The following is a 15,958-nucleotide window of genomic DNA, read 5'->3' on the forward strand; positions in this document are numbered from 1 at the left end:
AGCAGAGAGCCGAGTGTGCCTCGCAGAGCCCTGTCTGCTCGCGACCAATCAGAGGCTGGCTCCTCCCTGTATATATTCACGGGGCTCGGGCCGAGAGGGACATTTCTGTTCTGTGACAGCGCCCGCGCCGAGACTTGCATTGCAATGGCCGAAACCGCTCCAGCCGCCGCGGCGCCTCCCGCTGAGGTCGCCCCCAAGAAGAAGCAGCAGAAGAAGACAGCGGGGGCCTCCAAGGCCAAGAAGCCTTCCGGCCCCAGCGTGGCCGATCTGATCTTGAAGGTGGTGACCGCCTCTGCCGAGAGGAAGGGAGTCTCCCTGTCGGCCATGAAGAAGGGGCTGATCGCCGAGGGCTACGATGTGGACAAGAACAAGAGCCGGGTCAAGGCCTCCGTCAAGAGCCTGGTCAGCAAAGGCGCCCTGGCCCAGCTGAAGGGCACCGGGGCCTCCGGATCCTTCAAGGTGAACAAGAAGCAGCTGGAGGGCAAGAAGGCGGCCAAGAAGGCGGCCGCCAAGACCAAGAAACCAGCGGCCAAGAAAGCTGCCCCTGCTGCCAAGAAGCCCAAAAAGGCTCCCGCGGGGGTCAAGAAGAGCCCGAAGAAGGTCAAGAAGCCAGCGGCAGCAAAGAGCCCCAAGAAGCCCAAGGCTGCCCCCGCCAAGAAGGCTGCCAAGAGCCCAGCGAAAGCCAAGGCGGCGAAGCCCAAAGTGGCCAAGAAAAGCCCTGCCAAGGTAGTCAAACCCAAGGCAGCCAAGCCCAAAGCAGCCAAGCCCAAGAAGGCAGCGCCCAAGAAGAAGTAAGGGCTTGCACCGAGACACTGCAAACACAACGGCTCTTTTAAGAGCCATCCACCCGGTCTAGAAGAGAGCTTGTTCACCCCCACCCTTTCACCCCGCGTGCACACTTCTCAATAATAATAAACGGCACAGTAAATCCCTAGCGCACCTTTACACACGCGAGTGCCGTGTGTGATCTTGGTCATATGAACGGCTCTTTTGGTGCTGCGTGGATTGGAATCTTTATAACAAAGAAAGAAGGGGGTCTGGGAGTTATTAGACCTCAGTTTATAATAAATGTGAGATAACGTGTGCCTTGGTGCTTTCACTGTATCCGGGCAGACTCGAAGTGGTGTCTGCATAAAGCAGACGATTGTGAACGTGAAATCGAGCGCAGTCAACGGCGGCGTGTTCCAGGGTGACCAAGGGCGGTACACTTAAAACATCCTGGTCTCCTCGCCCAGTTGATCGGGGGCGAGTGGTTCGTGTGACTACAAATGAGTGGATGGACACGGAGACAAAGGTTGACCGAAGCGCGGGCTTCGGCTCCAACGTACATCGTCCAATCGGAGGGTGTCTTTTTCTCCACAGCTCATTGGAGAGGCAGGCTACAGCCTCCGGTTGAGTAGCCAATCGTTGCACACCGCGGGCTGTTTTCAAACCTGGGGCGGTCGCTTCAGCCAACCAGAGCAGCCCTCCGTCTTCGAGTGCATAAATAGGGCTCTTGCCTGCTCGAACTCCATTCTTCCTCGCTCGTCGTTGAGAGAGACCGCTCCCGCCATGGCCCGCACCAAGCAGACAGCCCGCAAGTCCACCGGCGGCAAAGCGCCTCGCAAGCAGCTGGCCACCAAGGCTGCCCGCAAGAGCGCCCCTGCCACCGGTGGAGTCAAGAAGCCTCACCGCTACCGACCCGGCACTGTGGCTCTCCGCGAGATCCGCCGCTACCAGAAGTCCACCGAGCTCCTCATCCGCAAGCTGCCCTTCCAGCGCTTGGTGAGGGAGATCGCCCAGGACTTCAAGACCGACCTGCGCTTCCAGAGCTCCGCCGTCATGGCCCTGCAAGAGGCCAGCGAGGCCTACCTGGTCGGGCTCTTCGAGGACACCAACCTGTGCGCCATCCACGCCAAGAGGGTGACCATCATGCCCAAGGACATCCAGCTGGCCCGTCGCATCCGAGGCGAGAGGGCCTAAGGAGACACCGACCCGAACAACCACCACAACGGCTCTTTTAAGGGCCACCACCCTGTCACCTACGAGCTTCTCTTATCTGCCATGTTCTACAGGTGTGGGTGGGTGGGCTGGCTGAGAGTACCCCGAGTACTGGGTAACTTATACCGGCACTGGGAAACTTATACCGGCACTGGGAAACTTATACCGGCACTGGGAAATCCGAGCACTCGGTGTGCACAGCCACCTCTTCAATTAATAAAGCGCTTTGTTTGGGTAGAGGGTCGTGCTGGGATCCGCTGGTCACAAGCCAGCGCTGTGGGGCATCTGTACATCGGGTTTATGTGTCCCGATTTCGGGAGCCTTTGCCCTGGGGCGGATGTTAGCCGTTGCCCCTGGTCTTAAAGTACAAACACAACGTGACACCCGCACACACTAAAACTGGTCGCAGGAAACAATAAGCCCGGGGGCAGCCGTGCGAGTTCCGCGTGGGCTTTATTTAACGTCATCGTTACATTACAGTGCTTGTGTGACACTTGGTCCCAAAGAGGGCTCATTCATATAAACATGCTTATTAAAACGGGTTGCCTGCTCCATCGTCCCTCGGTCTGCAGCAAGCCCCGTGAGAGCGGGTCTTGTGCGCTCAACATTACCGTTTAAAACACTTCTTTCTCCGGTCATAAATGAAGCACATTAGCTCTTAGGGGAGGACGTGAGTGGCCCTTAAAAGAGCCGTTGTGTTAGTTGGGGATGCGCCTCGAAGCCTTACTTGGCGCTGGTGTACTTGGTGACGGCCTTGGTGCCCTCGGACACGGCGTGCTTGGCCAGCTCTCCGGGCAGCAGCAGACGCACTGCGGTCTGGATCTCCCGGGAGGTGATGGTGCGCCGCGAGTTGTAGTGGGCCAGGCGGGAAGCCTCCCCGGCGATGCGCTCGAAGATGTCGTTCACGAAGGAGTTCATGATGCCCATGGCCTTGGAGGAGATGCCGGTGTCCGGGTGCACCTGCTTCATCACTTTGTAAATGTAGATAGCATAGCTTTCCTTCCTGCTCCTCTTGCGCTTCTTCCCGTCCTTCTTGGGCGGCTTGGAGAGCGCTTTCTTGGAGCCCTTCTTGGGAGCCGGCGCGGACTTGGCTGGTTCAGGCATGGTCGACAATCTGCACCGCTTCCTGTGGAGCCGAGAGAAATAAGGCAGGCGAGCCCGGCACTTGTATTTATAGGCTGGCCGTGTAAAGTAGCTGCTTCTCTGCTCTCCCGTCTCATTGGCAGGCTCAGGCAGGGCCCCCACTTCCCTTTGTAATGCGGTACTGGAACTTTGATTGGTGAAAAGGAAGCCCTCCTCCCTCCAATGAGAAGAACTATCAGAGCCTAGCTGTCAACCAATCAGAAGCGCCCGAAGTCTTTATATCGCCGGAGTCCCGCAGAACAGCAGTACTATTCTTTCTGTTGTGTGAGTGAGCCCCTGCATCGATCGCCATGTCTGGACGCGGAAAGCAAGGAGGAAAGGCCCGCGCTAAGGCCAAGACACGCTCTTCCAGAGCCGGGCTCCAGTTCCCCGTGGGCCGTGTGCACAGGCTGCTCCGCAAGGGAAGCTACGCCGAGAGGGTGGGCGCCGGTGCCCCAGTCTATCTGGCTGCAGTCCTGGAGTACCTGACCGCTGAGATCCTGGAGCTGGCCGGCAACGCGGCCCGGGACAACAAAAAGACCCGCATCATCCCCAGACACCTCCAGCTGGCCATCCGCAACGACGAGGAGCTGAACAAGCTGCTGGGCCGAGTCACCATCGCCCAGGGAGGAGTCCTGCCCAACATCCAGGCCGTGCTGCTGCCCAAGAAAACCGAGAGCCACAAGGCAGGGGGCAAAGCAAGCAAGTAAAGGCCCGCAGACCACCGTGGAAACGCACCCTAAACACAAAGGCTCTTTTCAGGGCCAACCACAGACTCCATCAAAGAGCGTATCCGTGGCCAAGGTGTTACTCTGGCGGCTTCATAGTTGCGGCAGCGCCCGCACCGTCGCTACATAGGAGGGCATGCACAAGCCCTCGGACGTACACGTAGATCTTGGCCCCCGTCCCAAAACCTAGCTTGAGGCCCACAATAATAATGTTTTTGTAAAAAAAAAAAAAATGTACATTTTAATAGGGGCAGTTTACAGACTTGCCACAACCGGGCGTGACATGTGGACAGTGTTACGGGGTGGCGGGCGGCCGCACACAGCTGGGTGCTGCCGGCGAGGCCGTTAACCTGTTTGCTCCATTAACACTTTTCAGAGCCTTCTGTTCATGGTGGGAGCGGGCACCGAGCGCCAGGGTTAGGCGGGCCGCGGTGACGAGTGGGGGCCCGGGAAGGGAGGCGCGTGTGTGTGTGCTTGACTGTGATCTATGCCCCGGCGGCAGCTGCAGAGCCCACGACAAAGAGGCGGCTGGGAGCGCGCTCTTTTTCAAACGGCAACGGCCGCTCCAGCCCCCGCTCCCTGCAGAGGGCGGTCCGGGGCGGGCTCCCTCGCCATCCTTTGAGTCACGTGGGCCGCTTGCAGCGCCCTAGCTGGTCCGGCACAGCTCCTCCATATAAGCAGCCGCCGCTGGCCGCGGCCCTCATTTCTGCTCAGTCACAGCACCGACAGGAGACCATGTCTGGACGCGGTAAAGGAGGGAAGGGGCTCGGCAAAGGCGGCGCCAAGAGGCACCGCAAGGTGCTCCGGGACAACATCCAGGGCATCACCAAGCCAGCCATTCGCCGCCTGGCTCGCCGTGGCGGGGTCAAGCGCATCTCCGGCCTCATCTACGAGGAGACCCGCGGGGTGTTGAAGGTTTTCCTGGAGAACGTGATCCGGGACGCCGTCACCTACACCGAGCACGCCAAGAGGAAGACCGTCACCGCCATGGATGTGGTCTACGCCCTGAAGCGTCAGGGTCGCACCCTCTACGGATTCGGCGGGTAAACACTCGGCTTGCCCACGGAAAAAACAAAACAAAACCCAAAGGCTCTTTTAAGAGCCGACCACGATGTCATGGGAGAGCTGTGTCTATGCGCTAGGGCTGCTTTCTAGGCCCACAGCGGGTCGAGTGAGGGGTGCATCAGGGGAAATTCTCCGCAGCCACCCTGCCATGCAAGGCACTGTCCCGGGGCCAGGGTGCCTTCCTGGAGCCCCGGCATGGGGGTCCAGGGGCGCGTTCATCCCAGTCCAGCCCATGGGGCCGCTATCCTGAAGCCCTGTACTGGGCACCTAAGGCGGGTATAGCCCGGCCCAGGGGCCCGCCATCCTGGAGCCCTGAACTGGGGACCTAAGGCGGGTATAGGCCGGCCCAGGGGCCCGCCATCCTAGAGCCCTGTACTGGGGACCCAAGGCGAGTTTGGCCCGGCCCAGGGCCGGTCATTTCTCCCTCGACTATTAAGCCCCCACGTAGTGGGGGCTTACAGAACACGGACGAGGGACAAAGGTTAGAGTTAGCCGCGCCGGGAGCGCGGCCGGCCATCTGGTCGCCGAGTTGCGCGACCAGATGGCCCTCGGAGCTGAGCGACCAGATGGCCGGGCGGCGGATGGGCGGCGCTAACTCTAACTTTTGTCTCCCGCTCGGGCGCTGTAAGCCCCCACTCCGTGGGGGCTTAATAGTCAGTAAAATAGAGTTCCCATGCAGGGCCATGGGGTGTGGGATCCTCATTTTTTTTGTGATCGATCGTGACCGATTTCGGGACCCTCTGGGCCTCTAAGCACCTGTTTTAGGACTTTTTTTTTATTTATTTATTTATTCTTTTGTTGGCATTTTGGTTCAAGGGGACCATGGCACTACTTCTACCCAGGGCAATGGAGCTCCGCTTCGGGTAACATTTCAGGTTTTCCCCCTTAGCTGGAGATGGGCCCCAATAAAAAAAAAAAATCGCAATAATAATATAATACATATATTTTTATTTTTTTATTTTTTTTTCGCCCAAAAATGAAATAATGTCCTTCACAGTATCTGGTCCATTTTATTAGCCTCCAGTCACCCCTTTAACAATGTTTAATACAAAAATAAAAATAAAGTACTAACATTTTAGGTCCAAGGGGACGAAGTCACTTTTTCTACACAGGGCTATGGAGCTTCGATTGGGGTAATATTTCAGGATTTAACCCTCGGCTGGAGGTGGGAAAAAAAACTTCACTCAAAAGGTACACAAAGCCCTTTACATTATCAGATCCAAGACTTCAGTGTCTCGGGCCCATTTCTAGCCTCCAGGCGCTTGATTTATTCTTTTTATGACATTTTGAAAATTACAGGTTTAAGGGGACACAGTATCTCCTTCTACCCAGGGCTATGGAGCTCCGCGCAGGGTGAGATTTCAGGGTTCACCCCTGGCTGCAGGTGTGAAGATAAAACACTTCACATAATCAGGAAAGTGTATTTAGCTGCTTTACAGTATCAGAACAAGGCCTGCAAGGTCTTGGGTTTGTTTCCAGCCTCCAGGCACCAGTTGTACTGATCCTTGTGACACTTGGAGGTGTTATGCTTCAAGGGGATGAAGTCGCACCTTCTACCCAGGGTCATGGAGCTCCGCACAGGGTGAGATTTCAGGCTTCACCCCTGGCTGGAGGTGTGAAAATAAAACACTTCACATACTCAGGAAAGTGTATTTAACTCCTTTACAGTATCAGAATAAGGCCTGCAAGGCCTTGGGTGTGTTTCCAGCATCCAGGCACCAGTTTTACTGATGCTTGTGACATTTGCAGGTGTTAGGCTTCAAGGGGATGAAGTCGCACCTTCTACCCAGGGTCATGGAGCTCCGCGCAGGGTGAGATTTCAGGGTTCACCCCAGGCTTGAGGTGTGAAAAATATACACTTCACATACTCAGGAAAGTGTATTTAGCTGCTTTACAATATCAGAATAAGGCCTGCAAGGCCTTGGGCCTACTTCCAGCCTCCTGGCACCAGTTTTACTGATACTTGTGACATTTGTAGGTGTTAGGCTTCAAGGGGATGAAGTCGCACCTTCTACCCAGGGTTATGGAGCTCCGCGCAGGGTGAGATTTCAGGGTTCACCCCTGGATGGAAGTGTGAAAATAAAACACTTCACTTACTCAGGAAAGTGTATTTAACTCATTTACAGTATCAGAACAAGGCCTGCAAGGCCTTGGGTTTGTTTCCAGCCTCCAGGCACCAGTTGTACTGATACTTGTGACACTTGGAGGTGTTATGCTTCAAGGGGATGAAGTCGCACCTTCTACCCAGGGTCATGGAGCTCCGCGCAGGGTGAGATTTCAGGCTTCACCCCTGGCTGGAGGTGTGAAAATAAAACACTTCACATACTCAGGAAAGTGTATTTAGCTGCTTTACAGTATCGGAATAAGGCCTGCAAGGCCTTGGGCCTACTTCCAGCCTCCTGGCACCAGTTTTACTGATACTTGTGACATTTGTAGGTGTTAGGCTTCAAGGGGATGAAGTCGCACCTTCTACCCAAGGTTATGGAGCTCCGCGCAGGGTGAGAATTCAGGGTTCACCCCTGGCTGTTGGTGTGAAAACAAAACACTTTACATACTCAGTAAAGTGTATTTAACTCCTTCACAGTATCAGAACAAGGCCTGCCAGGCCTTGGGCCTAATTCCAGCCTCCTGGCACCAATTTACTGATACTTGTGACATTTGCAGGTGTTAGGCTTCAAGGGGATAAAGTTGCACCTTCTACCCAAGGGTATGGAGCTCCGCGCAGGGTGAGATATCAGGGTTCACCCCTGGCTGGAGGTGTGAAAATAAAACACTTCACATACTCAGGAAAGTGTATTTAACTCCTTTACAGTATCAGAATAAGGCCTGCAAGGCCTTGGGTGTGTTTCCAGCATCCAGGCACCAGTTTTACTGATGCTTGTGACATTTGCAGGTGTTAGGCTTCAAGGGGATGAAGTCGCACCTTCTACCCAGGGTCATGGAGCTCCGCGCAGGGTGAGATTTCAGGGTTCACCCCAGGCTTGAGGTGTGAAAAATATACACTTCACATACTCAGGAAAGTGTATTTAGCTGCTTTACAATATCAGAATAAGGCCTGCAAGGCCTTGGGCCTACTTCCAGCCTCCTGGCACCAGTTTTACTGATACTTGTGACATTTGTAGGTGTTAGGCTTCAAGGGGATGAAGTCGCACCTTCTACCCAGGGTTATGGAGCTCCGCGCAGGGTGAGATTTCAGGGTTCACCCCTGGATGGAAGTGTGAAAATAAAACACTTCACATACTCAGGAAAGTGTATTTAGCTGCTTTACAGTATCAGAATAAGGCCTGCAAGGCCTTGGGCCTACTTCCAGCCTCCTGGCACCAGATTTACTGATACTTGTGACATTTGCAGGTGTTAGGCTTCAAGGGGATGAAGCCGCACCTTCTACCCAGGGTTATGGAGCTCCGCGCAGGGTGAGATTTCAGGCTTCACCCCTGGCTGGAGGTGTGAAAATAAAACACTTCACATACTCAGGAAAGCGTATTTAGCTGCTTTACAGTATCAGAATAAGGCCTGCAAGGCCTTGGGCCTACTTCCAGCCTCCTGGCACCAGTTTTACTGATACTTGTGACATTTGTAGTTGTTAGGCTTCAAGGGGATGAAGTCGCACCTTCTACCCAGGGTCATGGAGCTCCGCGCTGGGTGAGATTTCAGGCTTCACCCCTGGCTGGAGGTGTGAAAATAAAACACTTCACATACTCAGGAAAGTGTATTTAGCTCCTTTACAGTATCAGAATAAGGCCTGCAAGGCCTTGGGCCTACTTCCAGCCTCCTGGCACCAGTTTTACTGATACTTGTGACATTTGCAGGTGTTAGGCTTCAAGGGGATGAAGTCGCACCTTCTACCCAGGGTCATGGAGCTTCGCGCAGGGTGAGATTTCAGGGTTCACCCCTGGATGGAAGTGTGAAAATAAAACACTTCACTTACTCAGGAAAGTGTATTTAACTCATTTACAGTATCAGAACAAGGCCTGCAAGGCCTTGGGTTTGTTTCCAGCCTCCAGGCACCAGTTGTACTGATACTTGTGACACTTGGAGGTGTTATGCTTCAAGGGGATGAAGTCGCACCTTCTACCCAGGGTCATGGAGCTTCGCGCAGGGTAAGATTTCAGGGTTCACCCCTGGCTGGAGGTGTGAAAATAAAACACTTCACATACTCAGGAAAGTGTATTTAACTGCTTTACAGTATCACAATAAGGCCTGCAAGGCCTTGGGTGTGTTTCCAGCCTCCAGGCACCAGTTTTACTGATACTTGTGACATTTGCAGGTGTTAGGCTTCAAGGGGATGAAGACGCACCTTCTACCCAGGGTTATGGAGCTCCGCGCAGGGTGAGATTTCAGAGTTCACCCCTGGATGGAAGTGTGAAAATAAAACACTTCACATACTCAGGAAAGCGTATTTAGCTGCTTTACAGTATCAGAATAAGGCCTGCAAGGCCTTGGGCCTACTTCCAGCCTCCTGGCACCAGATTTACTGATACTTGTGACATTTGCAGGTGTTAGGCTTCAAGGGGATGAAGCCGCACCTTCTACCCAGGGTTATGGAGCTCCGCGCAGGGTGAGATTTCAGGCTTCACCCCTGGCTGGAGGTGTGAAAATAAAACACTTCACATACTCAGGAAAGCGTATTTAGCTGCTTTACAGTATCAGAATAAGGCCTGCAAGGCCTTGGGCCTACTTCCAGCCTCCTGGCACCAGTTTTACTGATACTTGTGACATTTGTAGGTGTTAGGCTTCAAGGGGGTGAAGTCGCACCTTCTACCCAGGGTCATGGAGCTCCGCGCAGGGTGAGATTTCAGGCTTCACCCCTGGCTGGAGGTGTGAAAATAAAACACTTCACACACTCAGGAAAGTGTATTTAGCTCCTTTACAGTATCAGAATAAGGCCTGCAAGGCCTTGGGCCTACTTCCAGCCTCCTGGCACCAGTTTTACTGATACTTGTGACATTTGCAGGTGTTAGGCTTCAAGGGGATGAAGTCGCACCTTCTACCCAGGGTCATGGAGCTTCGCGCAGGGTGAGATTTCAGGGTTCACCCCTGGATGGAAGTGTGAAAATAAAACACTTCACTTACTCAGGAAAGTGTATTTAACTCATTTACAGTATCAGAACAAGGCCTGCAAGGCCTTGGGTTTGTTTCCAGCCTCCAGGCACCAGTTGTACTGATACTTGTGACACTTGGAGGTGTTATGCTTCAAGGGGATGAAGTCGCACCTTCTACCCAGGGTCATGGAGCTTCACGCAGGGTAAGATTTCAGGGTTCACCCCTGGCTGGAGGTGTGAAAATAAAACACTTCACATACTCAGGAAAGTGTATTTAACTGCTTTACAGTATCACAATAAGGCCTGCAAGGCCTTGGGTGTGTTTCCAGCCTCCAGGCACCAGTTTTACTGATACTTGTGACATTTGCAGGTGTTAGGCTTCAAGGGGATGAAGTCGCACCTTCTACCCAGGGTTATGGAGCTCCGCGCAGGGTGAGATTTCAGGGTTCACCCCTGGATGGAAGTGTGAAAATAAAACACTTCACTTACTCAGGAAAGTGTATTTAACTCCTTTACAGTATCAGAACAAGGCCTGCAAGGCCTTGGGTTTGTTTCCAGCCTCCAGGCACCAGTTGTACTGATACTTGTGACACTTGGAGGTGTTATGCTTCAAGGGGATGAAGTCGCACCTTCTACCCAGGGTCATGGAGCTCCGCGCAGGGTAAGATTTCAGGGTTCACCCCTGGCTGGAGGTGTGAAAACAAATCACTTCACATACTCAGGAAAGTGTATTTCACTCCTTTACAGTATCAGAATAGGGCCTGCAATGCCTTGGGTGTGTTTCCAGCCTCCAGACACCAGTTTTACTGATACTGGTGACATTTGCAGGTGTTAGGCTTCAAGGGGATGAAGTCGCACCTTCTACCCAGGGTCATGGAGCTCCGCGCAGGGTTAGATTTCAGGGTTCACCCCTGGCTCAAGGTGTGAAAACAAAACACTTCACATACTCGGGAAAGTGTATTTAACTCCTTTACAGTATCAGGATAAGGCCTGCAAGGCCTTGGGTGTGTTTCCAGCACCCAGGCACCAGTTTTACTGATGCTTGTGACGTTTGCAGGTGTTAGGCTTCAAGGGGATGAAGTCGCACCTTCTACCCAGGGTTATGGAGCTCCGCTCAGGGTGAGAATTCAGGGTTCACTCCTGGCTGGTGGTGTGAAAACAAAACACTTCACATACTCATTAAAGTGTATTTAACTCCTTTACAGTATCAGAATAGGACCTGCAATGCCTTGGGTGTGTTTCCAGCCTCCAGACTCCAGTTTTACTGATACTGGTGACATTTGCAGGTGTTAGGCTTCAAGGGGATGAAGTCGCAACTTCTACCCAGGGTTATGGAGCTCCGCGCAGGGTGAGATATCAGGGTTCACCCCTGGATGGAAGTGTGAAAATAAAACACTTCACTTACTCAGGAAAGTGTATTTAACTCATTTACAGTATCAGAACAAGGCCTGCAAGGCCTTGGGTTTGTTTCCAGCCTCCAGGCACCAGTTGTACTGATACTTGTGACACTTGGAGGTGTTATGCTTCAAGGGGATGAAGTCGCACCTTCTACCCAGGGTCATGGAGCTTCGCGCAGGGTAAGATTTCAGGGTTCACCCCTGGCTGGAGGTGTGAAAATAAAACACTTCACATACTCAGGAAAGTGTATTTAACTGCTTTACAGTATCACAATAAGGCCTGCAAGGCCTTGGGTGTGTTTCCAGCCTCCAGGCACCAGTTGTACTGATACTTGTGACACTTGGAGGTGTTAGGCTTCAAGGGGATGAAGTCGCACCTTCTACCCAGGGTCATGGAGCTCCGCGCAGGGTGAGATTTCAGGCTTCACCCCTGGCTGGAGGTGTGAAAATAAAACACTTCACATACTCAGGAAAGTGTATTTAGCTGCTTTACAGTATCGGAATAAGGCCTGCAAGGCCTTGGGCCTACTTCCAGCCTCCTGGCACCAGTTTTACTGATACTTGTGACATTTGTAGGTGTTAGGCTTCAAGGGGATGAAGTCGCACCTTCTACCCAGGGTCATGGAGCTCCGCGCAGGGTGAGATTTCAGGCTTCACCCCTGGCTGGAGGTGTGAAAATAAAACACTTCACATACTCAGGAAAGTGTATTTAGCTCCTTTACAGTATCAGAATAAGGCCTGCAAGGCCTTGGGCCTACTTCCAGCCTCCTGGCACCAGTTTTACTGATACTTGTGACATTTGCAGGTGTTAGGCTTCAAGGGGATGAAGTCGCACCTTCTACCCAGGGTCATGGAGCTCCGTGCAGGGTAAGGTTTCAGGCTTCACCCCAGGCTGGAGGTGTTAAAATAAAACACTTCACATACTCAGGAAAGTGTATTTAGCTGCTTTACTGTATCAGAATAAGGCCTGCAAGGCCTTGGGCCTACTTCCAGCCTCCTGGCACCAGATTTACTGATACTTGTGACATTTGTAGGTGTTAGGCTTCAAGGGGATGAAGTCGCACCTTCTACCCAGGGTCATGGAGCTCCGCGCAGGGTGAGATTTCAGGGTTCACCCCAGGCTTGAGGTGTGAAAATAAAACACTTCACATACTCAGGAAAGTGTATTTAGCTCCTTTACAGTATCAGAATAAGGCCTGCAAGGCCTTGGGCCTACATCCAGCCTACTGGCACCAGTTTTACTGATACTTGTGACATTTGCAGGTGTTGGGCTTCAAGGGGATCAAGTCGCACCTTCTACCCAGGGTTATGGAGCTCCGCGCAGGGTGAGATTTCAGGGTTCACCCCATGCTTGAGGTGTGAAAATAAAAGCTTCACATACTCAGGAAAGTATATTTAGCTCCTTTACAGTATCAGAATAAGGCCTGCAAGGCCTTGGGCCTACTTCCAGCCTCCTGGCACCAGTTTTACTGATACTTGTGACATTTGCAGGTGTTAGGCTTCAAGGGGATGAAGTCGCACCTTCTACCCAGGGTCATGGAGCTCCGCGCAGGGTGAGATTTCAGGCTTCACCCCTGGCTGGAGGTGTGAAAATAAAACACTTCACATACTCAGGAAATTGTATTTAGCTGCTTTACAGTATCAGAATAAGGCCTGCAAGGCCTTGGGCCTACTTCCAGCGTCCTGGCACCAGTTTTACTGATACTTGTGACATTTGCAGGTGTTAGGCTTCAAGGGGATGAAGTCGCACCTTCTACCCAGTGTCATGGAGCTCCGCGCAGGGTGAGATTTCTGGCTTCACCCCAGGCTTGAGGTGTGAAAATAAAACACTTCACATCCTCAGGAAAGTGTATTTAACTGCTTTACAGTATCATAATAAGGCCTGCAAGGCCTTGGGTGTGTTTCCAGCCTCCAGGCACCAGTTTTACTGATACTTGTGACATTTGCAGGTGTTAGGCTTCAAGGGGATGAAGTCGCACCTTCTACCCAGGGTCATGGAGCTCCGCGCAGGGTGAGATTTCAGGGTTCACCCCTGGATGGAAGTGTGAAAATAAAACACTTCACATACTCAGGAAAGTGTATTTAACTCCTTTACAGTATCAGAACAAGGCCTGCAAGGCCTTGGGCCTACTTCCAGCCTCCTGGCACCAGTTTTACTGATACTTGTGACATTTGTAGGTGTTAGGCTTCAAGGGGATGAAGTCGCACCTTCTACCCAGGGTCATGGAGCTCCGCGCAGGGTGAGATTTCAGGGTTCACCCCAGGCTTGAGGTGTGAAAAATATACACTTCACATACTCAGGAAAGTGTATTTAGCTGCTTTACAGTATCAGAATAAGGCCTGCAAGGCCTTGGGCCTACTTCCAGCCTCCTGGCACCAGTTTTACTGATACTTGTGACATTTGTAGGTGTTAGGCTTCAAGGGGATGAAGTCGCACCTTCTACCCAGGGTTATGGAGCTCCGCGCAGGGTGAGATTTCAGAGTTCACCCCTGGATGGAAGTGTGAAAATAAAACACTTCACATACTCAGGAAAGCGTATTTAGCTGCTTTACAGTATCAGAATAAGGCCTGCAAGGCCTTGGGCCTACTTCCAGCCTCCTGGCACCAGATTTACTGATACTTGTGACATTTGCAGGTGTTAGGCTTCAAGGGGATGAAGCCGCACCTTCTACCCAGGGTTATGGAGCTCCGCGCAGGGTGAGATTTCAGGCTTCACCCCTGGCTGGAGGTGTGAAAATAAAACACTTCACATACTCAGGAAAGCGTATTTAGCTGCTTTACAGTATCAGAATAAGGCCTGCAAGGCCTTGGGCCTACTTCCAGCCTCCTGGCACCAGTTTTACTGATACTTGTGACATTTGCAGGTGTTAGGCTTCAAGGGGATGAAGTCGCACCTTCTACCCAGGGTCATGGAGCTTCGCGCAGGGTGAGATTTCAGGGTTCACCCCTGGATGGAAGTGTGAAAATAAAACACTTCACTTACTCAGGAAAGTGTATTTAACTCATTTACAGTATCAGAACAAGGCCTGCAAGGCCTTGGGTTTGTTTCCAGCCTCCAGGCACCAGTTGTACTGATACTTGTGACACTTGGAGGTGTTATGCTTCAAGGGGATGAAGTCGCACCTTCTACCCAGGGTCATGGAGCTTCGCGCAGGGTAAGATTTCAGGGTTCACCCCTGGCTGGAGGTGTGAAAATAAAACACTTCACATACTCAGGAAAGTGTATTTAACTGCTTTACAGTATCACAATAAGGCCTGCAAGGCCTTGGGTGTGTTTCCAGCCTCCAGGCACCAGTTTTACTGATACTTGTGACATTTGCAGGTGTTAGGCTTCAAGGGGATGAAGTCGCACCTTCTACCCAGGGTTATGGAGCTCCGCGCAGGGTGAGATTTCAGGGTTCACCCCTGGATGGAAGTGTGAAAATAAAACACTTCACTTACTCAGGAAAGTGTATTTAACTCCTTTACAGTATCAGAACAAGGCCTGCAAGGCCTTGGGTTTGTTTCCAGCCTCCAGGCACCAGTTGTACTGATACTTGTGACACTTGGAGGTGTTATGCTTCAAGGGGATGAAGTCGCACCTTCTACCCAGGGTCATGGAGCTCCGCGCAGGGTAAGATTTCAGGGTTCACCCCTGGCTGGAGGTGTGAAAACAAATCACTTCACATACTCAGTAAAGTGTATTTCACTCCTTTACAGTATCAGAATAGGGCCTGCAATGCCTTGGGTGTGTTTCCAGCCTCCAGACACCAGTTTTACTGATACTGGTGACATTTGCAGGTGTTAGGCTTCAAGGGGAAGAAGTCGCACCTTCTACCCAGGGTCATGGAGCTCCGCGCAGGGTTAGATTTCAGGGTTCACCCCTGGCTCAAGGTGTGAAAACAAAACACTTCACATACTCAGGAAAGTGTATTTAACTCCTTTACAGTATCAGGATAAGGCCTGCAAGGCCTTGGGTGTGTTTCCAGCACCCAGGCACCAGTTTTACTGATGCTTGTGACGTTTGCAGGTGTTAGGCTTCAAGGGGATGAAGTCGCACCTTCTACCCAGGGTTATGGAGCTCCGCTCAGGGTGAGAATTCAGGGTTCACCCCTGGCTGGTGGTGTGAAAACAAAACACTTCACATACTCATTAAAGTGTATTTAACTCCTTTACAGTATCAGAATAGGACCTGCAATGCCTTGGGTGTGTTTCCAGCCTCCAGACTCCAGTTTTACTGATACTGGTGACATTTGCAGGTGTTAGGCTTCAAGGGGATGAAGTCGCAACTTCTACCCAGGGTTATGGAGCTCCGCGCAGGGTGAGATATCAGGGTTCACCCCTGGATGGAAGTGTGAAAATAAAACACTTCACTTACTCAGGAAAGTGTATTTAACTCATTTACAGTATCAGAACAAGGCCTGCAAGGCCTTGGGTTTGTTTCCAGCCTCCAGGCACCAGTTGTACTGATACTTGTGACACTTGGAGGTGTTATGCTTCAAGGGGATGAAGTCGCACCTTCTACACAGGGTCATGGAGCTTCGCGCAGGGTAAGATTTCAGGGTTCACCCCTGGCTGGAGGTGTGAAAATAAAACACTTCACATACTCAGGAAAGCGTATTTAACTGCTTTACAGTATCACAA

At 52.1% G+C, this 15,958-nt stretch overlaps 2 protein-coding genes across 2 annotated transcripts; both read left to right on the forward strand.

Annotated features, from left to right (window-relative positions):
• Nucleotides 1-1,439: 1,439 nt before the first annotated feature.
• Nucleotides 1,440-2,010, forward strand: LOC146769235 (histone H3). Its single transcript, XM_085640513.1, has one exon. The coding sequence runs from the start codon at nucleotides 1,552-1,554 to the stop codon at nucleotides 1,960-1,962; it is 411 nt and encodes a 136-aa protein (XP_085496639.1). The 5' UTR covers nucleotides 1,440-1,551; the 3' UTR covers nucleotides 1,963-2,010.
• Nucleotides 2,011-3,360: 1,350 nt separating this feature from the next.
• LOC146769236 (histone H4) lies at nucleotides 3,361-4,936 on the forward strand. Its single transcript, XM_085640514.1, has one exon. It carries the CDS (start codon nucleotides 4,566-4,568, stop codon nucleotides 4,875-4,877), a length of 312 nt encoding a protein of 103 aa, XP_085496640.1. The 5' UTR covers nucleotides 3,361-4,565; the 3' UTR covers nucleotides 4,878-4,936.
• Nucleotides 4,937-15,958: the final 11,022 nt, after the last annotated feature.

The sequence above is a fragment of the Triturus cristatus genome, unplaced genomic scaffold, assembly GCF_964204655.1.
Source record: "Triturus cristatus unplaced genomic scaffold, aTriCri1.1 SCAFFOLD_586, whole genome shotgun sequence".
Taxonomy (NCBI): Eukaryota; Metazoa; Chordata; class Amphibia; order Caudata; family Salamandridae; genus Triturus; species Triturus cristatus.